Source organism: Polyodon spathula, chromosome 6 (assembly GCF_017654505.1).
Source record: "Polyodon spathula isolate WHYD16114869_AA chromosome 6, ASM1765450v1, whole genome shotgun sequence".
NCBI classification, from domain to species: domain Eukaryota; kingdom Metazoa; phylum Chordata; class Actinopteri; order Acipenseriformes; family Polyodontidae; genus Polyodon; species Polyodon spathula.
This window is the reverse complement of record NC_054539.1, coordinates 9,664,859-9,686,210: the sequence shown is the minus strand read 5'-3', so window position 1 is coordinate 9,686,210 and position 21,352 is coordinate 9,664,859. Positions and strand designations below refer to the sequence as shown.

General features: G+C 36.9%; 2 protein-coding genes across 5 annotated transcripts; both read right to left on the bottom strand.

The window, feature by feature from the left end:
* Window positions 1-498: 498 nt before the first annotated feature.
* eef1a1a (eukaryotic translation elongation factor 1 alpha 1a) lies at window positions 499-6,543 on the bottom strand. Of its 2 annotated transcripts, none has more exons than XM_041252047.1 (8): window positions 6,228-6,543; window positions 4,666-4,841; window positions 4,104-4,283; window positions 3,724-4,020; window positions 3,456-3,606; window positions 2,523-2,779; window positions 1,761-1,995; window positions 499-1,295 (listed from the first exon to the last, which is right to left on the bottom strand). In XM_041252047.1, the coding sequence occupies exons 2-8, from the start codon at window positions 4,807-4,809 to the stop codon at window positions 1,171-1,173; spliced, it is 1,389 nt and encodes a 462-aa protein (XP_041107981.1). In that variant the 5' UTR covers window positions 4,810-4,841; window positions 6,228-6,543; the 3' UTR covers window positions 499-1,170. The 2 variants fall into 2 exon arrangements, with proteins under 2 accessions (XP_041107981.1, XP_041107982.1); XM_041252048.1 differs by lacking the exon at window positions 6,228-6,543 and adding an exon at window positions 6,147-6,202.
* A 712-nt stretch (window positions 6,544-7,255) lies between these two features.
* slc17a5 (solute carrier family 17 member 5) lies at window positions 7,256-21,007 on the bottom strand. 3 transcript variants are annotated; one of them, XM_041252044.1, is made up of 11 exons: window positions 20,883-21,007; window positions 18,326-18,513; window positions 15,210-15,443; window positions 14,505-14,592; window positions 14,217-14,303; window positions 14,009-14,127; window positions 13,228-13,389; window positions 11,011-11,143; window positions 10,689-10,836; window positions 9,282-9,372; window positions 7,256-9,088 (listed from the first exon to the last, which is right to left on the bottom strand). In XM_041252044.1, the coding sequence occupies exons 1-11, from the start codon at window positions 20,965-20,967 to the stop codon at window positions 8,951-8,953; spliced, it is 1,473 nt and encodes a 490-aa protein (XP_041107978.1). In that variant the 5' UTR covers window positions 20,968-21,007; the 3' UTR covers window positions 7,256-8,950. The 3 variants fall into 3 exon arrangements, with proteins under 3 accessions (XP_041107978.1, XP_041107979.1, XP_041107980.1); XM_041252045.1 differs by lacking the exon at window positions 20,883-21,007 and adding an exon at window positions 19,896-20,068; XM_041252046.1 differs by lacking the exon at window positions 15,210-15,443 and having other exon boundaries at window positions 20,883-21,004.
* Between the last annotated feature and the right edge of the window lie 345 nt (window positions 21,008-21,352).

Below are 21,352 nucleotides of genomic sequence, written 5' to 3'. Positions count from 1 at the left end.
TTGTTACACGGTGTAATAGATTTTGTGTGCGTGTGTGTAACAGGAAAAGCTTCTGAAGAGGTGAACTGTGTTTCGGGCTTATCGAAAATGAATAGCTCTCACTGTCAGATCAGTAGATAGGCAGGTTTAAATATGCAAATATTGTAGGTAGGTAATGGTTTCTAATCTAAGACAGAAACCCACCAAATTAACATATCAGAGAAGCCTGTGATGCATCGTCAATGTTCTTGTCATTTGAGAGTGGAATCATTGCTATTTATCTGGAGTAGGTATATGCACTAGAAGTTAGATTAGTGGCATAAGGCATGAGGGAACAATTTAGTCTGCATGCTCACCCATTCCATAGGATAGCCTTGCCCAGTGCTAAATAGTGTCTTCCTTTTGTGGTGTGAACTACTGACCACTGGTGGCATAGTTGGAACTAACAAAATTCTTTTAATTGCACAACTGACCAACTACAAGTTAAAAGTGCATTTAAAAAATACATGAAAACTGATATAATTTGAAACATTTTAATGTGGATTGTTGAAAGGCTCTTGTTCACAGAAATTGAATAAGGTGCACATAGTAGATGCCAATCAAATTTTAAGTGCAAAAGTGCCAGATAGCTTATTTCAACAAAATACAGAGCACATTATGGGATGTTTACATGCCCTCTCAATTATACAAGTGAAACATAACTTAACAATATTATTTCAACAAAATACAGAGCACATTATGGGATGTTTACATGCCCTCTCAATTATACAAGGGAAACATAACTTAACAATGTAGAAACATCCAATTTGTACTTAAAAAAATGTACTGCAAAATCAGGAGAATTAGTACCTGCTACTTGCAAAAACACTAAAGCACAATCTTGGGACAACTAATTGTCAACACACGTAGGTTTACGTTTTATGTTTTTAAATGGTCTCAACTTTCACTACAGACTTACTGGTCATTGTGCTGTTCCCACTGAAAAGTACAATTAAAACTAGTAACTTCAAAAATTAACTGCCACTATACAAATGTCCACAAAACATTTTTTTTTTTCCTTCTGATACTTTTACGATGCATTATAACAATTAACCAGTCTTTGACTATTGAACTTAAATTGCCAATTGAATGAAACAGTTCAGAGACCATTCTGCCATTGATTACTGAGGTGGCAGGTAATGAACACAGAATTCATTTTGCCTTTTGAGCCTTCTGGGCAGACTTTGTGATCTTCCCCGAGGTGGGAGCCTTCTTCTCCACAGCCTTGATGACTCCAACAGCCACAGTCTGCCTCATGTCACGCACAGCGAAGCGCCCTGGAAACAGTGGAAGAGAGAGAAGACAAAACAGTTAAAATTTGAAATAATACTATGAGCACAAGCCAGGCATTTACATTTTTAAAACAGGGCCATTCCTGTCATACAGTACGCTCATTGACACAACATAAAGGTACACTGTTAGAGATGTTCAAAGTATTGCCACCGTACACCTAGGTTTTAAATTAGTTCACCTTTATAACTAGAACATTTTCTCAACACCAGATCATTTTTGACAAACTATGGGATCCAAATATGGAACTCGAGATATAAAATCTGAAGTTGTCACATTTCCAGATGTGTATCAGTTAAACAACTGCTTATAACTCACCCACACATGAAGCAAGCACAGCTGACAATGCGCTCTGAGAACAGTGTAAACAAAGTGCTGTATAACACAGCAACACCCCAAAAGCTATTCTTCTAATTTCAACTAATCAGATTCCAAATGGCAGATTTGCTCACCCAGAGGAGGATAGTCAGAGAAGCTCTCAACACACATAGGTTTGCCTGGGACCATGTCAACGATGGCAGCATCACCAGATTTCAGGGACTTGGGGTTGTCTTCCAGTTTCTTGCCAGAACGACGATCAATCTTCTCCTTCAGCTCAGCGAATTTGCAGGCAATGTGAGCAGTGTGGCAATCCAGCACAGGAGCATAGCCAGCACTGATCTGACCTGGGTGGTTCAGGATGATGACCTAAAGGTTATAGAAGCGTTTACATTTTACTGAGGTCCCTGGTAGTTACATCATTTAGACATTGGATGTGAATGACCTTCATTTTTTTAATAATAAAAAATTTGAGTATTGACTCGGAAGTGATAGGTCTTTATCTGTAAACCAAAAAGTCCACAACTGGGCAGCTTTTTTAGTTCAGAAGTCAAGTTAAGGGTACTGGTGGGTTTTGACAGGAGTTTCTACAACACTGAAAATATCAACTTGGCATCTCAAATGGTTTATGAGATATTTGAATTTGAAGATCCTGCGTATTTACAAAAACATAAGCCCATCATTATAAACATTTGGACTAATTTTGAGTGATTCACAATGTAACCACTGTCACACTGCAACTGCAAAATTGCAGCACCTTGTTAAAATTTACAGGAGTAAATGACTATTGAGTATTTCTTTATGTCAAATATCTTCAGTCCATTTACTGTAAATAAAATACTTTACTGTAAACCATTTAGGCAGCCAATGTTGCACCTGTTTGAAGACAACCCCACCTGTGCAGTGAAGTTAGCAGCCTCCTGTGGAGGGTCGTTCTTGCTGTCTCCGGCAACGTTTCCACGGCGGATGTCTTTCACTGACACATTCTTGACATTGAAGCCAACATTGTCTCCAGGATTTGCCTCTGACAGAGCCTCATGGTGCATTTCAACAGATTTGACTTCAGTGGTGATGTTGACAGGAGCGAAGGTAACCACCACACCAGGTTTCAGGACACCAGTTTCAACACGGCCTACTGGCACAGTACCGATACCTTTCAAAAGGATGCAGACTTTTATTGGATCAGCAAACCACTACAAAGCGATGGAAGACTCATGAAACCAATACACTGCCATTTTTAAAAAAAGTGTGACAATATGTTTAGCAAATAGGGATGTGCTTGTGGTACATTTTTATGAACGTTTCAATGCTATGCAGTGTCAGCGTTGAAACCATATCCACACACACTCTTTTTATATGACACTAATGTATCCTGACAGCCCTGGTTAGTATTTTCCAAGCAAAGAACCCCTAAATAAGTAAATAACATTTTAACATCGCAAATACTTAACTACAAAGTAAAAAAACAAAACAAACAACAAAAAAAAACACACTCGATTTACATTTTTGATGACTTAACTTATGGGCATTAGTTGATTAAATCGGTAGATTCACCCATGCACATCTTTACTAAAGGTAACGATCTTATAGCGGCTGCCCTTATTATTTTTATCTTAGTAAATGCCTCTGTATTTGTAATGCACTATTGAGATGTACCTGCGCTGGCCCTGTGGGCACAAAGTGAAGAAACTAAACTTTTCTCGTACATTATATTATATTCAAAGAAATTTGTCACGTGACCGACAATCGTCTAGCATATGAGTCAACGTTTAACCACTTCTTTAGAGTTTATATGTTTAAAATTCCCATCTCTACCAAACAAGCCTTACCTCCAATTTTGTAGACATCCTGAAGAGGAAGACGCAGGGGTTTATCAGTGGGACGAGATGGTGGCTGGATTGCATCCAATGCTTCCAGAAGGGTAGTACCAGCAGCACTGCCATCTTTGCGGGTGACCTTCCAGCCCTTGAACCAGGTCATCTTAAATTGAAGAGGTGAGGTGAGAAATCACTTTAGATATTTCATACACAATGCCTTTATGTCACATAGAACTTACATCACTCCAGTCCTGCAACCTGTTGAGTTCAGATTACTTACGTTAGTGCTGGGCTCCAACATATTGTCACCGTTCCAGCCAGAGATTGGCACGAAAGCCACGGTGTCTGGGTTGTAGCCGATCTTCTTGATGTAAGTGCTGACTTCCTTGACAATTTCTTCGTATCTCTTCTGGTTGTAAGGTGGCTCAGTGGAGTCCATCTTGTTAACGCCGACAATCAGCTGCTTGACCCCCAGGGTGTAGGCCAGCAGTGCATGCTCGCGAGTCTGCCCGTTCTTGGAGATGCCAGCTTCAAACTCTCCAACGCCCGCGGCGACAATCAGGACGGCACAGTCAGCCTACATGTACACCAAACACGGTCACCTCCTGGGCTTTGTTTCTTTTCTGGGTTTTAGATTAAAATGCAAGTTATTACACATACCTGGGAGGTACCAGTGATCATGTTCTTGATGAAATCCCTGTGCCCCGGGGCATCAATGATGGTAACATAGTACTTGCTGGTTTCAAACTTCCACAGGGAGATGTCAATGGTGATACCACGCTCACGTTCAGCTTTCAGTTTGTCCAACACCCAGGCGTATTTAAAGGAGCCCTTGCCCATCTATACATACAGGAAGTCAGTGAAACAGACAAGCAAATTAACAGATGTCCTGCTACAAGAAGGATCTTGTCCAACGCTGCCAGAAGCAGATGGGAGTTTTAAATGCCACATATCATACTGTCATTATAACAACTTGGCACAAAATCCTTACATCTAGTATCATTATGTGCCTATTCCAAAACACAGCAGCTTCCTAATCACCAAGCAGGTGATTAACTACCTTATTATATAACCTTGCAGGCAACATTTCACGTATAATTTAAAGTTCAACTGTATTAAGCTTCCTGTGTTAAGCCCTCATTTATATGCTTGCCGATTGCTGATCCGAATGTATTTCAATACAGCCTATGTATTCTATAAATCTTTTAATGCGATACTATACCTCAGCAGCTTCCTTCTCAAATTTCTCAATAGTTCTCTTGTCAATGCCTCCGCATTTGTAGATTAGATGACCTGTAGTGGTGGACTTGCCAGAATCCACATGTCCAATAACTACAATGTTGATGTGAATCTTTTCCTTGCCCATTATGGATGTTTTAATATACTGCACAATCAAACCTAAAATAGAAAAATAAAACAAAAAAAAAAACAACTTGTTATATAAATTAGGAATATATGTCGCTCTTTTTTAAAAGAAACCTTCCAAATCAGCACTGTGACTGTAAGAACTGCGTACTGTAAAAAAATGATCTGCCAGTAATTGAATATCATAAAAACACAGGCAACAAGTTGGTTGGCATTATATTGCATCAGACAGAACTCCACCCAATCAGCAATCCATGTGGACTTCTATGCCAACCTTAATCACAATACCAGTTACACAGGCCTAAGCAGGACCAGGGAGTAAAATGTGTTTATTTGAATTACATGATCTATTTTTACACTTTAATGGCGTTAACAGCCATGAATCCTATTCTAAATTCACTATAATCTCACTCAAAGTGACATTATGACCTTGGCATCTGTGTAAGTAAAAGAAAACGTAATTGTTTTACTTATTTACTTTATTTTCTGTGTAAGAAGGATCATACTATGAACATGTTAATTAGCCCTCCATTTTGTAGAACATATCCACCACCACACATCAGCCATTACAGCAAAACATACAGATAACTTAATGAATTAGATAAAATACACATTACAACACAACACAAACATAAAATATAATTACATGGTACCGTTCTTATGCATTTTTTAAAAGGTACTTTTAAGGTTTCACGTTTTAATAAATAATTTGCTCTGTAAAAAGGAGGCGTTTCTTTAAGAAATTGCACTGAATTAAAAAAAAAAAAAAAAAAAAAGCTACGCATTATTGCGCTGACCCTTTCTTTAAACATGACCTATATGATATGTTGCTTTAACTATAAATCATCTGTTGTTATTTTTGCTTATTATCTCGGTTAATACCAAAAACCTGTGCAATTTTTTTGTTAAATGTATTTGTATTCTACAAAAAATAACCTTAGTAAACTTCAGGAGCCCCAGATACATTCAATTTTATAAATGTGCAAAGTTTATATTAAAGCTACACTAAAGCTGACAATCGACTAAGTAAAGCAAAAATACACCTTCAGGTTAAGAAATACTGTCGCTATTGATGATATAGCCGATTAGATAATAGTCACACACAAACTAAATGGTTATCCTCGGCTCCGTGAAGGACAGACGTCTGTTTCAATAGAGATGTCTCTGGGATTACACCCTCCCCCATACCCTTGCTCGTATTCCGCTCTTAACCACAGTGCAATTCACAATAACAGAATTCAGTTTTTTACAAATTGTTTAAATAAGGAAACAAACTTCCGCCAGTCTTGTAAACACCACAGCCCCATTGCTACGCCAGCTTCATTCCGCCGCACTTACCAACAGCAGACGGATGCAAAATCTCAATAATGTTAGAAAACAGATGTAGATGTTGCTAAAAATAGATCAGTTATCTCCTACCTGGCTCCGTCTCAGACTTCGTTGCAGAAAAGACACACAACGCCGCCGCTGATGCGTTTATAGCTGTTGTTGGGAGGGGGTACCGTTATTGTCGTCAGGCGACATTACGAGTCCCCGCTCTAGGCGGTTTAGGGATATTAGAGAAAGCACGACAGGCACATGAAAGGTGGCCAGTGCAAACGAGCTCACGCAACACTTTCTAAAGCTCTAAAGTGCGCTGTCCTTGCTTGGTGGTTCTGAAAGCTTTCAGACTTGAACCGACTCTAAAATTATCTCGAAATGCTATGCTACCTTATTGTAATGGTTTAATATAGATTTAACTTGAGTTTTCAAGTTAAAACAAAATTATTTATACTGGTAAAATATCTATTCATAGTACAGAAAATAAATGTAAAAAAATAAGATGTAATATTAATATAACTGATAAGGCCTTTCTGAACGACTCCTGTCTTCATCTGACTTTCGGGTCTGTAATACTAGTCAGCTAGTACAGGAACAGCTAGCTCAAATGAAAAGAAAATAGGTGTTGCTGTACATTTTTTTTGTCTTATTAAACGCTTCCCCACCAAAATATTTGAGCAATTGTTTGTTTGTGCCACTGCAATTTAGCACGTTATTAGGCTAGCCTTTCTGCTAGAAAGGACCCGTTGATTTAAGTACACATATACATTATATCAAACACGTTTATGTGGAATTGCGAAAAAGGAATGTTAATTAAAAGGCAGTCATAGTTGCCATTGCTAAGTGCTGTACAGCAGGTTACAAGTAGTTTATTCTAACAACCTGTCCTCCATCTTCACGTTCTGAAACAACTGCCCCCTCGTTCGATCTGATTCATGAAAATGCCGATCAAGGAGTAAGAAAATGAATGTTGTGGACACACAGTAGTCAGTATAATACAGACCGTGTCTTTCAGTTTTTAGCATTTATCTTATGCCAGGCCAGACACAACGATATTATAAAAGCGCTCGGCAGGGACACCGGGCTGCCACTTCAGTACATGCAAATCAATAAAGTCAAAACAAGGATCACAATTATTAAACCACATTTATTTTTGCAGGTTACAAAGCACATATAAATACTTCCCATAATTAAATTACAACCATAACATACAGAAGAGACATTGACACGAAAAAAAAAAAAAATAGAGATGGGCTTGGCAAACAAAGACCCCCCCCATCTCCTATTCTTGTGTATATTTTTCCTGTAATTCATACAACCGTGTGTTTTTTGCAGTATCACACATTTTTGCCAGAATATATCAAACCAATGCAGTGAAACCTGTATTAAAATATCAGCTGTAATTATAGAATGACCAGGTATCTGCAGTGCCCAATACAATGGACCTTCATGAACATACAATATATAACCTGGTAATAAAAGACCAGGTCTAGACAGACTGGACGGCATTCATTTACAAAGAATAAGAGCTTCATCCCCTTATTCTATCAATAGCAAATGTAAACACAAGTCAACTTGATTGTTCAACACTTTCTAGTTGACTATAGACATATGGTCTGTTTGTGCAAGGCTTGAAGACCCCTTTTGTAATGCCTTCAACTTTGGGTGTTTATTTTTTAATGATATGTGTTTTTTGTTTGTTTGTTTTTTAAACCAAAAGTTTCCAAGGCTTTAGCTACATTTGTTTTAACTTGTGGAACTCAGAGAAAAGGCACAGATTAAATCAATTTAGAAACATACATGTATTTATTTTTAATTCAAAGCTGTATTTATATATTCTCCTATTCTTATGTATATATTTACCTCTAATTCATACAACCATGTGCTTTTTTTCTGTATTCATTTAAACTAAATTGGATTTAATCCCACACAGAGAATAAAGGAAGATCTCTGACACGCTGGAGACCCTGTGGTTTATTTCGGTCACAGTCATTCATTTCATTAACATGGTGTATTTGGCATAGAAGGTGCTGTATTAATGTTCACTGTTCTTATTGTTTAGATACAAAACAGTTGTACTGACCCGTTTAATTCCTAAATTCTGCATACAAACATGGTTGTAAACCTTGATCTAAACCAACTGAAAAAAGTTCTAACCAAGGCTTTACTATTACACTTTCTTACCGCTTATTGGCACTACCAGTCTCATCACTGGCCCCATTTATCTTAGATCACTGATTGTTTATTTCCATGATTGTTTGTGCCCATTATTAAATAAAAAAAACAAAAAACAATGGATTATAAATTGCTATTGCTTCTTGCTACTCTGACATTTCCTGTGCTGTAGGTTAGATTTACTCTTTTTAATATAGTTTTATGTAAGGATGCCTTTACAGACAGAGGGGTGTTTCTTTAAGCAAGCACAAAGCAATAGCAAAACTAAGAACTAAGTAAGTTTCAAAATTTACCAGATTGCTTCAACAAAAAAATTACTTGGTACACAATCATTTAAAGATTTTAAAAATCAAAAGCTACCTTACCTTTATTCTAAATGTTTTTATAATTTAAATATTTGGAAAATAGTTTGCTTTATTTAAAAATATGTAAATTTCTTGACTAATTAAGAACTCATACAGACCTGTTTAGGCTGTACACTGAAAAACAACATCTGGCCAATTGCACCTGGAAAAAGAAAATAAAGCAGCCTGAAAGGACACAGTAGGCTGCAACAGAATTACAGCACACATATTTTGCAGCCAGGTCTCATGAGCCAAGTACAAAATACATCAGTCTGCAGATACAGTGTAGGGCTCTGAGAACTCTCAGTTTCCATGAGAGTGAAAGCCTGGGACTGCCCAGTCCTGAACAACTCCTTTACCAAATATTGTGAATATCACAGTACCAAACACATCAATAGCAGCAGAAATGTAAAAGACAGTTTGCCATTCTTCAATAGTGTTCTGCAAAAACAAAGGACATAAAAGTAAATTCGGTGCAGTAGGTATATAGGAAATGTTCATGTTCCTTTGTAATAATGGGAGTCCTTCATTTAAATATAGACTTGGTTCCATTATTACCTCGTTACACACCACTGCAATGCCATTATCAATTATGTATAAAAACACATAGCTGCATCCAACAAATGATACTTACAGAACGAGTTAGGGTTTTAGCAATAACTGGTCCCACCATTCCAGGAATAGTAGCAGCAGAGTTGGTAATTCCAAGTAAAATTCCAGCATAACTAAGAAAAAAAAATATATAAAAAAAAATATATATATATTTTCTTGTGGTTTTCTTAAATACTAAATAAACACTATATTTCAGTTATAAGGATCTTTAAAAGAAAAAAGCCTGAATTCGTTTTTCAATAATGTTGTAAACAGTAATATGTAACAATATACTAATATGCTGATGAATGTGCTGACCTAAGTTCTTTTTTTAGTGTCATAGCACATGTACAATAGTTTTTTTTTTTTGAACCACAAAATGTATCTGTTGAACAGTATTTAACAACCATCATGTTTTTAAATGCACACTTCAGCATTCTTCTGAACAATGCATGCCACTAACGAATGACAATCTGGCAATGCACTGAAAAAAAGAACTATCAAGCAGCCATTCATTCACTCAAGAGCTTGTCTGCAGCAGATCATGCACCATGAGCCATTAAAAACAGATTTTTGCTATGTTTTTGTTACTTAAGTGTTCTGCAAGTATTACCTCCAAAAACCAGTGCTGGGACGAACACAGGATTTATGTTCGGATATTCGCTCATAATTTAAATATTCGTTTGTTTTCAAAAAGTAATAAAAGCCATTATATTGCTCTGAGCGCAGGCAGAGACAGCATAGCAGCAGGGGCAGGGGGGCACTGTATTTAATGTGTTAAAGTAGAAAAGTATCAGGAGTAAAGAATATGTTGTGTAGCCCTTGTATTACCACAGTGAATTTTAAACACTTCAAATAAAACGAAAATGTGATAAATGATGTAAAATTAAGGGGGGAAAAAAATCACCGTTTTGGTTCTCGTTTATTACATTCCACATAACACAGTCGCAACAAAAAATATATATTATATAAAATCTATATAAAAATCACTACACAACATTTCCAGCAAGTTGTGTACTGTTTAAGTAAGGCATTTCTCAATGATGTGCTTGCCTTTTTTCTGTCCCATAATATTCTGACTCACAGCTTTCCACAGAGATCAGAGATATGCGTGCATGCGCATAATCTGGTTTGTTTACTTTTTGCTGTCAAAAACTTTTAAATAGAGGCTCAAGAGCTGCTGTGCTGATCCTGTTTAGCAAAAATTCCAAATTTTTAAATTCCAATTCCTTTTTAAAATCAATTCCAAGTCAAACTTGGAATTGCAATTGGAATTGATTAAAATGGAATTGGATTTGGGAACTGGTTTTAAAAAGGAACTGGAATTTAAAAAAGGGAATTGACCCCAACCTTGATTATACCAAAATAGAGTTACTGGAGATAAATTAACAATTGAAAGATTCCCCAACCCCGGCTTGCAAAACTGAAAAAGTCAAAGCGATTTGCTTACGATGGGGCGATATCCAAGTGATTGATGTTAAAGCCGGACATAGAGAACCCTCCCAGTGCAGAGGAGATGGTCAGAAAAGCTATAGCTAGGCTGTAATTACAGCCTGTATAGCCTGCAGCTACCAGAAACACAGCAGGACCAACCATTCCTGTAAAAAAAAAAAAAAGCATCTGGAAAATAAATGGCAAGAAAAATATTTGCAAATCAAATGCATCAGTCATGCGAGAGCACAGGCGATTTAAACATAAGTATGTGTGACATATTGTAGGTGTTTTTTTGTTTTTTTTTGTCGAACTGCACTTTATACTGCTGTATAACTTACCTATTGCTGTGCACAACTTACGCACTGCAACTGTGCTGTACAACCAAGTCTCCCTCATGTAATCCGCTATCTGACCACCTAAGAGCATCACCATCCAACAGCCCAAATACGGCAGTGCAGACAAAAAGCCATTCTGAAAAAAAGAAAACAACACATTGTAACTAGGCCAGCGTTTACCCACCAGTTTAAAGTAATTATAGCTACCAATCCCTCGCCTTTAAGATGTTAGCAATCATATCATTCTGAATGATTACAGGTTCTTCTGTGCTACTGTACTAGATTATTATCATTGTTCTCCACTTCTTTCTTGGACTGGAGAGATAATGTGATATTGTGACATTGATTCTATGTTGACCACTTGTTTCATGGTAAATAATGAAGCAGGCCAACAAGTTGAATAGTCACAACACCGTATGATTACTCAAATCCAGAAATAAAACAAGCCAACACGAGAAAAACCAGACAGGCTTGCAAGCAAGATGGCAGACAGATAAGATACAATGTATAATAAATCATGTATAAAATAATCAAAGCAATATTAGAACAGAACCTGGTACCATTCAGAAACTGGATGAATACACAGACACACACATACACACATACATACATACATAGTAGTATTGCAGAAGTATTCACCCCTACCAATAATGTCACATGCTGAATTACAAATAATTTATGCACAGTTCTTCAAACAAACTTTTTTTATTCAAAGCTGTACTGGTTAAACTGAACACTGTTATATGAGGTGGAGGTTAAATGTCAACAAAACTTGCAAAGAAAATGTACAAAATGAAATTTACTGGTTTCATAAGTATTCAGCCCCTTAAGTCTTTTTGGATCAGCCTCTACTAGCTTTGCACAGTAAGATAGTGAAATTTTTGCCCATTCAACACAGGGAAAATTGCTCCAGCTCCAATAAGTTTGTTGAGGATCATTGATGGACTGCAATCTTCAAGTCTCGCTATATATTTTTGATTGGATTCAAGTCAGGACTTTGACTGGGCCACTCAACATTAATTCTCTTCTTGATCAACCACTCCAGTGTGGTTCTGGCTTTGTGCTTCAGGTCGATGTCCTTCTGAAATGTGAATTTCCTCCCAATTTCAAAGGCTTGGCTGACTCAAACAGGTTTTCCTCAAGGATTCGCCTGTACTTTGCACTATCCATTCTCCCCTCTACCCTGACAAGCGTCCCAGTCCTTGCTGAAGAGAAGCAGCCCCATAACATGAAGCTGCCACCACCATGCTTGACAGCTGGGATGGTGTTAACTGGGTGATGTGCAGTGTTGGGCTTGCGCCAGACATAACGCTTGGAATTTTAATTTTTGTTTCGTCTGACCACAAAACCTTTTTCCACATGTCTGCAGTATCATCTACATGCCTTTTCACAAACTCCATATGTGCTTTAAGGTGAGGCTTTTTGAGTAATGGCTTCTTTCTCGCCACCGTCCATACAGGCCAGCTTTGTGTAGGGACAGGCTTATTGTTGATGTGTGAACACTGACTCCCATCTCAGACACAGAACTTTGCAGATCACTCAAGATCATTGTTGGTTTCAGAGTGGCATCCCAAGCCAGTTTCCTGCTTGCCCGGCTGAACTGGGTAGTGTCTGGGCGGAATGATTCATCTTCCAATTCTTAATGATGGACTTCACTGTGCTGAGAGGGATAATCAGCACCTTTGAAAGACTCTCCTGCTCTGTGCCTCTCTACCACTTTATCCCTGACTTGTTTCAAAAGCTCCTTGGTGTTCATGGTTGCTTTGTTGGATCGCTATGTGAGTTGCAGCTTGGAAGTCTTTATATATCTGAGGGAAATTATCTATAAGTTAAACCACTTTGAGTACTCACAGGCTGACACCGCTTCACAAATTTTGTGACCTTTCAAATAAATCATTTGCACCTGAGCTGACTTAGGGCTGCAGTAGCAAAGGGGTTGAATACTTATGCAACTGAGATTAATCTGTTTTTCTCTGTAAATCTTACTTATTTATATTATATATGCATTTTTTTACTTTATCAATGTGGAGTAGTTTGTGTAGATTCTACACTTTATATCCAAAACTTACTATAGAAGTCATAAAACACTGTCTACTTTTAACACAAACTCACTGTATTAAACAATTGATTGTAAGTAAGTTTCTCATTTTTAAATCCACTTTTATGTATTTTTCTCAAGCCGCAGTAAACATGTAAAATGTTCTACTTATTTGAGAATACCTGTTGTATGTTGAATCCTAGAACGGTGTCCATAAAGGTGGGTAATAAGGTAAGCAAAGTGTAAAAAGTCCAATTGTATGAAAAATGGGCCACCACAATAGCCCAAACTGGAAAAGATTTCAGCATAGACCCCCAGGGAATGTTTTTGTTTGAAGAATTTAGCTGTGGATTAAAAAAAATAGAGACATTACAGGGTCCAGGGATTGCACTGCCTTATACAGTGCTAGAATAAACATTGGAGGAAGTGGCTAATTATGCCATATCTATATCCTAATCTATATTACACAGAACTTTACTTTCCAGTGAAGTTAATCCAAGTACATTTCCATTGGGTCACTACTGCTCTTCTGCCATATATTCCTTATTAGGACTTGTCTTTTGTAATGGCTGGAAGTTGCCCTGTCCTGCTCCGTGTCTCTTCCTTTACTCTTACAGTGTATCTTCATTAGTCTCAATGATTCCACTTTGAAGACAGGCAAACTTCTGGCATGCATTCCCACACCAGGTCTAGATTACTGCAGGGATTCCCAAAAGTTCCTACACCTCCAATCCACCCCACCCCACCCCATGATAGATTAAGCACCTCGACTAAGGACCCCTGCTCCACCCAATGAATTCATGTGAAACTTTGTTATTTTTACAAAAACAAATTTGCTGCTGTATTCACCTACTTTATCTCATATCCTTGACTGCTCCGTTTTATTTTTTATTTTTTTTATTTCTCAGCCAAAGATGCATATGGTAAAGTAAAATGTTGAAATTATTATTAATAAATGCCTACCTGATCTTTCAAAGACGACACTATGTACTCCTTTTCTTGAATAGATATATTTCTGTGGGTTTCTGGCGTGTCGCTAACTAGAAATGCCCACAGAATGAACCACCCCACTCCAACTGCACCTAAAGAAGTAAAGCAAACAAAAGTGAATAACCTGCTATAGTGCAGGCACAGCCTCCAGAAGAGTAACCTGATGTCAGACTCCACTTACCGAATATGTAGAACACATACGTCCAGTCCATATAAAAGCAAATTAAACCAGATGCCGGGAGAGCAACTACCGTACCCAGTTGTGCACCTGGATTAGAGATGAGGAAAATCAAAGAGAACTGAGCTCAGTCCATCATAGTTGAGAAACGTTTGTATAAAAAAAAAAAAAAAAAAAAAGAAAAAAAAAGTGTGCATTTATCTAAATTTAGAATTGCTTTTAGATTTTTAAATGTGACAGGGATGAAAACTTGGCCTGCATGTTTAACGTTTTAGTTGAAGTAGAACTCACCTGCATATGAAATAGAAAGCAGCTTACTGCGTTCCATTGGAGGGGCCCATGCGGACCACATTGTATGCATGGCAGGAAATGTTACTCCCTAGTTGGTACAACAAAACAAACATACATTATCATGTTGTATACATTGTCGATAAACATATAGACTTACAGTATTCCTTTTCTAATGGACTAGCAAACTATTTCTTTCTCTGTGCTGTTTACACAGTAAAACCTTAACAGAAGTACAATTCCAGATCTGTGAATCTGCATCACTATCTGGCAGAAGGTTAGAACGGGTTCTTCCAACTTTATAATTAGCACAACTCGCCACTAACACTTGTAGCCACTTATTCAAGACGCTTGTCTCGTTCACTCGTATTACATCTCTTCTGGGTTTTACATCTTGGTAAAAACAGATTCATGTCTGAAGGATTTTTTTTTTGTTTTTGTAACACTGCAATAGGATCAGGAGTCTACAGTATTGTCAAAATGAGAAGCAGGTTTCAATAGAGCTTTATTTGTGTCGTTCTGGGTGTAACTACTTTTAGAGAAGGTAAAACAAGGAAGCATGCCTACTCACAGCTGCACAGGAGGAGTATGAACTGTACCAAACTGACATCAGTTAATCCCAGTTTAGTATAAACTTAAAACAACTGATGGACATTACAGCCTTACCATTCTCATTTAAACTAATATAAACAGACATTTGTAGCACACCTCTCCAATGCCTATCAAAACTCGAATTCCAATGACGTATCCAGGTCCCAGTTCTGCAGCAACTGGTGTAAGCAGTGTCAGTGTTGCTGTCCCCAGAATCCCGAGACCTAGGAACCACTTTCCTCCAAACTTTCTGGCCAGATATGCACCAGGAATCTGAGTGAATAGGTATCCATAGAAGAAAGAGCCGAGGATCCAACCTTGAGTGTCCGAATCCCAGTTATACACACTGGCCTGCCATGAAATTACAAAGACTATTTTCAAGAGTTTGATCTACACATTACGTATTATATAACAATATATTTTAATGATCAGAGCACCAGTGAATCTAAAACCAATCACCTTTATTTTTTATTTATTTATTGCTGAACAGATATACAGTATTACAGAACAAGTGAAATCTGGCATTCACTTTCATTGGGATTCCAAGTCCTGTTATCCTACAACAACATAACACTGTGCAGTTTGGTAAACTAACATCATAGACGGTCCCATTTACAGCACAGCATTATGGAGAATTACTTACTTCATTAACGTCAGACTTGGATAGGAAGCAAAACTCACAGAAGCTGACTGACCATAAATAAAGAAATGTTCACAGCACTTGTAATATGACAGCTACCAAATGTACCGGGAAACAACCATATACTGTACCAAGGATGTGCAATTCATATCGCATGGGGCAACAAGTTTTACCGTTACACTTTGCCCGTTGGACAAGTACTTCTTATTTACTTATTTTTCCTATATGTGTTCTGTTGCTAGGAAAAACATTCTGCTTATATATTTCTAGAAAGCCACACAAGTTTCTGAAAACTAAATTGTGGAAGTCTAGCACCAGCTGTACACACAGACATTTTAAGGCAAGTTTATATCTATCACTTCTGATTGGCTAGCTGTGGAACAAGCTGATCATCTCTTGGTTACAAAGAAATAGAGAGAGCCTGACAACACACAGACTAATCTTTTAAGGTATTATGTATGTATTCTGTAAATTAACAAAAGGGTAATACTGCTTCCTTAATACACAAACCTGACATTTAAAAGCAGCAATCTAGTAAACTTACAAAAAAAAAAAAAAAAAAAAACACCATATTTGCTAGGCTTGTAACAATAATAATCAAATTATTTACAGATTGAGGACCCCACAATAACAAATCGATAATATTTTAATGCAATTGAATATTCCATGAAACGTGTATAATTTACTGTCAAGAAAGTAATCTGTGTTGTTGCTTCTAAAAGTTACTGAGAATATGCGTCTGTGAACAAACAGGGTGACGATGCAGAGATCAAAAGTAACAGCTTCGCTAATGTATTTTACACATATTTTGATTTAAAACAGTCCTAACTGTAGCCATCTGTCTTGAGTGAAACTAATAATATTTAACATTACGACACTGTCACACGCCGCTGTTTCAGAAGTTTTTTTTTTTTTTTTTTTTTTTTTAACCTTTTCGTTATGAAGCAATGCACTATACGCAACCTTTTTCATTTTTGATTGTCATCTATCTAAATGCCGCTGGATCGACATATGTGATCCAATAAAACATTGCAGGGTGTACAAAATAGTTTGCCACCAGTAGGATGCAAAATTATTGTACGTGATCCGCTACAGTAATTACTGTATTTTATTTTTTTCCCCATTTTGGGCAAAATGTTCACTAGCTTAACAATATCAGTTGAGATCTCCTAGGATACTAAACCCTCCCCATATGCCCATATTTACCCATCAGTGAGGTGAGCCCAGGGTGGTTATCTGTTGCTGTTAAGTGTCAATCAATAAATCCTGTTCAGTTTTCTTTTTGAAATTGAAACAAGCTTGCAAGCAGGAACCTGGACAATACACATAACTTAAATGGATTTAAAAAGTTTAAGTGCAGGTTGAAAGTACACAAAATATACAGTTTCCATTGCAAGAAAGGGTAGGCTACCTCTAATGAACTGTTTGAAAAAATTACGATACAGTTGTATTCACTGAAGATAACGCAAATCTAAGTGGCTATGCAAATTCATGGAAAGTTTTGATTAAAATATGACAGCCAAATGTGAACTGCATCTCTGCAGCCATCGCACACTGGATACATGAATTGTAACCAACAACAAATAAAAAAAAAAAAAATTAGAGATTGAATTATTTCCATGTGAATAAGCCATAATGTTAATGTAGTTTTCAAATCTTGTTTTTTTATCTCCTTTGGACAGTGGGGTTGTTTTTTTTTTTTACATTTACCATTATGTTTACACTGGCAAAAAGCTAGTGACAGCAGGAATATGAAAATTGGAGAGTGCTATATTTAAATATTTATCAAAACGTGTCTTAAAACATTGGGATTTGTTTGAATGAGTTTTTTTTTTTTAAACCATGCTCTATAAAGTGGTCTTATTGTTACTTTAAACTGTTACTGTGAGAAGGGGTTTTTTTGTTTGTTTTTTTTTAAGCATTTTAACTCAGTGATCGATAATCGCCGTTAGAATTTGCACGATAATCTATGTCAACGTCAGGGTTCGCTTTACAAGACTAATAGTTGCGAAGGTATTAGCGGATTAGAAAAAATTGTGTTGTGTAAATTACACAATTATTTATGAGCCCCTAATTTATGGTCAAGCATGTACCTGTTGGGATGTTTAAAAAAATAAAAACCTAAAGTTTACTGTTTAGAAGCATTTCAGACTAACTTTCCCTGTAAAGAAATCTTCTGTATCTTGAAGAATTTAGTGAACCAGTTACTCTTCAAGGCTAGATCTGCCCGTGTTAATTACTGATTGATTTTGTTCACTGTTAAATAAAAGCAAAATCCTACAAGTTATATTCTTCTTTTTTGTGTGTGTTTTGTGCAACGAGGAAGGGGCAAGTACATTTATAAGAAGGGCAAGCAGATTTTTCTAGCTTTTTGTCCTTTGGACAACATGTTTTCCTGTAATATATCAAATGTATAAAATCACCTATTGGACGTGTGATTTTTTACAAGAAGACTATCTTACCTCTTCATACTTTTGACGTGACCTGTAACTATCATCTCAACTGGAGTTTTTCTTCCTGGTTGCCATAACCCTCCCCTGCCCCTGGAAGTATTAAATCAGTTTGAGATGCAAAAAAAAGTGAAATCTCTTACAGTCGTGTTGTGCTGCACACCAGGGGAATCTGAATGTGGGCACACGGAGGAACTTGAATTGCTGCTCACTTTGGTCTTCACCATCTCCACCAGGGCAACACTCAGGTTCACGCGCAATGCGTACACCATGAAGAATCCAAAAAAAGACAGTGTGGCCAGACCGTAGCGAGCTGAGCAGCATGCTGGTGCTGAAAAGACAGAACTGAAATCATCTACTGCAAGGAATTAAGAAAAACAGTACAGCAAATTGGTTCTCAAAATGTTCTGGAAATAAATGCTCTACAAATAAAACAGAAATCAGGTGTATCGTCTTTTTATGCCCCAAACTGTGTTTTTGTTACATCAACAACATTCTCCAGGAAATACCTACAGTGCTAATAATTGGAACTACAGTGAGGCCACTGCGATTCACATTATGTAAAACATAACTTAAAAAATATATATATTTATTTAAACCATATAGTACACTAAATTAAAAATTAAACTATTCTTCCAGTGACTGACACAGACATGGTGTAGAACCCCATTATTTAAGGCGGATGTTTTTCTAAATTTTATAATTGAAGCTGACACGTGTACAATTACAATTGTTGTCTGTCACGGTACTTATCTCAATCGGAATGCTTTGCCATTACTGCATCACTGTTATTAACTTTTTTTTCATATGAAAGGGCAGAACAATGGTTTCCTTCATGCAGCTTAAGTCAAATAACACACTTTTCAATCCAGGAACAGCTTAGTCACTTCCATGGAAATGCCACAGCCGCATCATTATCTATGATGGTCATGCTCCTAGATCTGATAATGATCACATGACACAGGACAAGCAGGACACAACGATATGCTCCAGTCACTCTGGGCTGCGATGTTTAAAGGCATAATATAATGTTTGGTACTTTGACATTTTGGACAGGTTGGTTTCGAATTTTTTTTTTTTTTTTTTTTTAAAAAAGCCCTTTATGCAGTTTCACCCGCTTTAAAACAAAGTTTATTGGAAACTTCTTGGTGTGAACATTTTGTGAACCAAGGTATACTATTGTCTAGGAAAGCTTGTGTATTTGAGCTGTACAGTCTTTTACTGTAAAACGGCGGTTCAAATGCATTCCTGCTGTTGTGGTTAGAAACTCACACCATTCCTGCATCCAGTCCTGTATTTCAGAGCTCCTTTTGTTTAGGCACATTACAAACTTAACCCGGTTTATAATCTGTAGGAGATATTTGGACAGCTAGTATAAGTGAAGCACACTTTATTTTAAAAGGGGTTCATTGCTCAAGCTTGTGTATCCTGGTAACGATAATTTAAATCATTTACTACTAAACTGCAGCGGTAGTAGTTCTGAAACCCAGGACAAAGACGGAAAAATAAAAACCGCGATCAAAAACACGATTTTCTGGACTTAAGAAAACAAAACAAAAAAAACACTCTGTGTAATATGCAATTTGATTTAGAATTGTTTTTAGCCTTTGGCCTGAAAATACTTCCAGAAAAACTGCAAACAGTGATGTACAACAATTTAACCAGTCCTGAAACTTGAAAAATTACTCGGAACATAAAATAATATTCTCTCACCTTTATTAACTTTAGCAAACGACCTGCTGTGCAACAATGGGTACTCATTGTCGTCGGTTTCACTGTCCGATCCAGAATACATGCTGACTGTTGACTGCAACTGTAATTCAGCTGAACCACAGGACGAGAAAACAACAACTCATTTCCTCTGACTGGAAGACACTCCAGTACCAGGAAGTGAAAACAGACACGCTGCACTTCACAAATTCACCAGTCGCGAGCACGCAACGCAGCGTTTGTGAGTGGATTTCAAAAAAAAAAAAAAAACAGGACACGCACTTGTAATGTTTGTAAATTGAGTGAACCGTATTGGGATAGTATATACACATAAAGACGTGTAACATAAACAAGTATAATCGTGGGATTGGTTTGAAACACGGCTCCAGACTCGGAATCTTACTAAAAACCGTGTTTTTAAAATACTTTTCTGTGTTTTTTTAATATTATTTTCACCAGCCCTGTCTTGCTAATCTGAAACATGTTCAATGTCATGATCCTTCACGTAAGGACCATGTATATTTATAGTAGTTAGTTTTGACAATTGAGTGGCCAAAAGGTATTTGTTACACTTAATTGTTTTGCACTCAAATTTCAGTTACCCTAAAACAAATGTTTGGTGTTCATGAAAAGAGAAAGAAAATGGAATGGAATTATCTGAAGCTGCACATTAGTTCTGCAGCCAACCGCCCGTTCAACCTTGAACCTGCCAAATTGGATTTAATTGAATGAATGTCTCTCTGACACAGACAGCCAAACTAATTTACTTGCTACCAAATGTAAACTTAGGACTTCACATGTGAAATGCATGAGAAACCAAGTAATTGGCGAGTGGAAATTAGAATAACACTTAAACAAAGTTCAGCAGTAATAAAATGCAACAGTTAAGTAGACACTATGTGCATTTTAGCAAGTAAAAGTACTTCACTTGCCACACACAATTTGATCACATGACGAATACAGAGAAATATGCACAAAAAAAAAACTCACCTTCTTTTAGTTTTGGAATAATAAAGTGTTTTTCACAAACAGAACTGTAACAGTCTTCACACAATTCAGTCATATTCTTTTTCATTTTTTTATTTGGGGGATCTCATCCAAAAACACCTGTGCTGTATTCTTTGTATCTGAGGACAGGGCAATGATCTCAAAGTTATTATAACCAGTAATACACCACTCCCTTTAAAGAAGCAGTACTTATAAGAAGTTACATGCCCTGTGAGAATCCTTTGTAAAACCACATCAAAACGTAATAAAACAGTAAAAACATAAATACTATATTACAAGCTTGGTAGGGGGGCCTACAGTATTTTGATGTAAAGGGTGCAATATAAAACATGGGAAAGTTATTCCAAGCTGACTGCACTGTAAACTCAGAAAAATAAGAATTTTATGGTACAGTGACATCAAAACCAAAATCAATTTTGCCATCAGTTTTTTTTTTTTTTTCTGTGTGTATT

Bases quoted from the DNA above. Each gene is read 5' to 3' on its own strand.
- eef1a1a (XM_041252047.1), bottom strand. From the start codon at position 4,809: ATGGGCAAGGAAAAGATTCACATCAACATTGTAGTTATTGGACATGTG. The intron at 4,284-4,665 runs GTATAGTATCGC...CTGTATGTATAG, and splicing joins TTGAGAAGGAAGCTGCTGAG to ATGGGCAAGGGCTCCTTTAA. The intron at 3,607-3,723 runs GTAAGTAATCTG...CTTCAATTTAAG, and splicing joins TGTTGGAGCCCAGCACTAAC to ATGACCTGGTTCAAGGGCTG.
- slc17a5 (XM_041252044.1), bottom strand. From the start codon at position 20,967: ATGAAAAAGAATATGACTGAATTGTGTGAAGACTGTTACAGTTCTGTT. The intron at 14,128-14,216 runs GTAAGTGGAGTC...TTACTTCTTTAG, and splicing joins GTATGTGTTCTACATATTCG to GTGCAGTTGGAGTGGGGTGG. The intron at 9,373-10,688 runs GTAAGCAAATCG...TTTTTTTCTTAG, and splicing joins CACTTGGATATCGCCCCATC to TTATGCTGGAATTTTACTTG.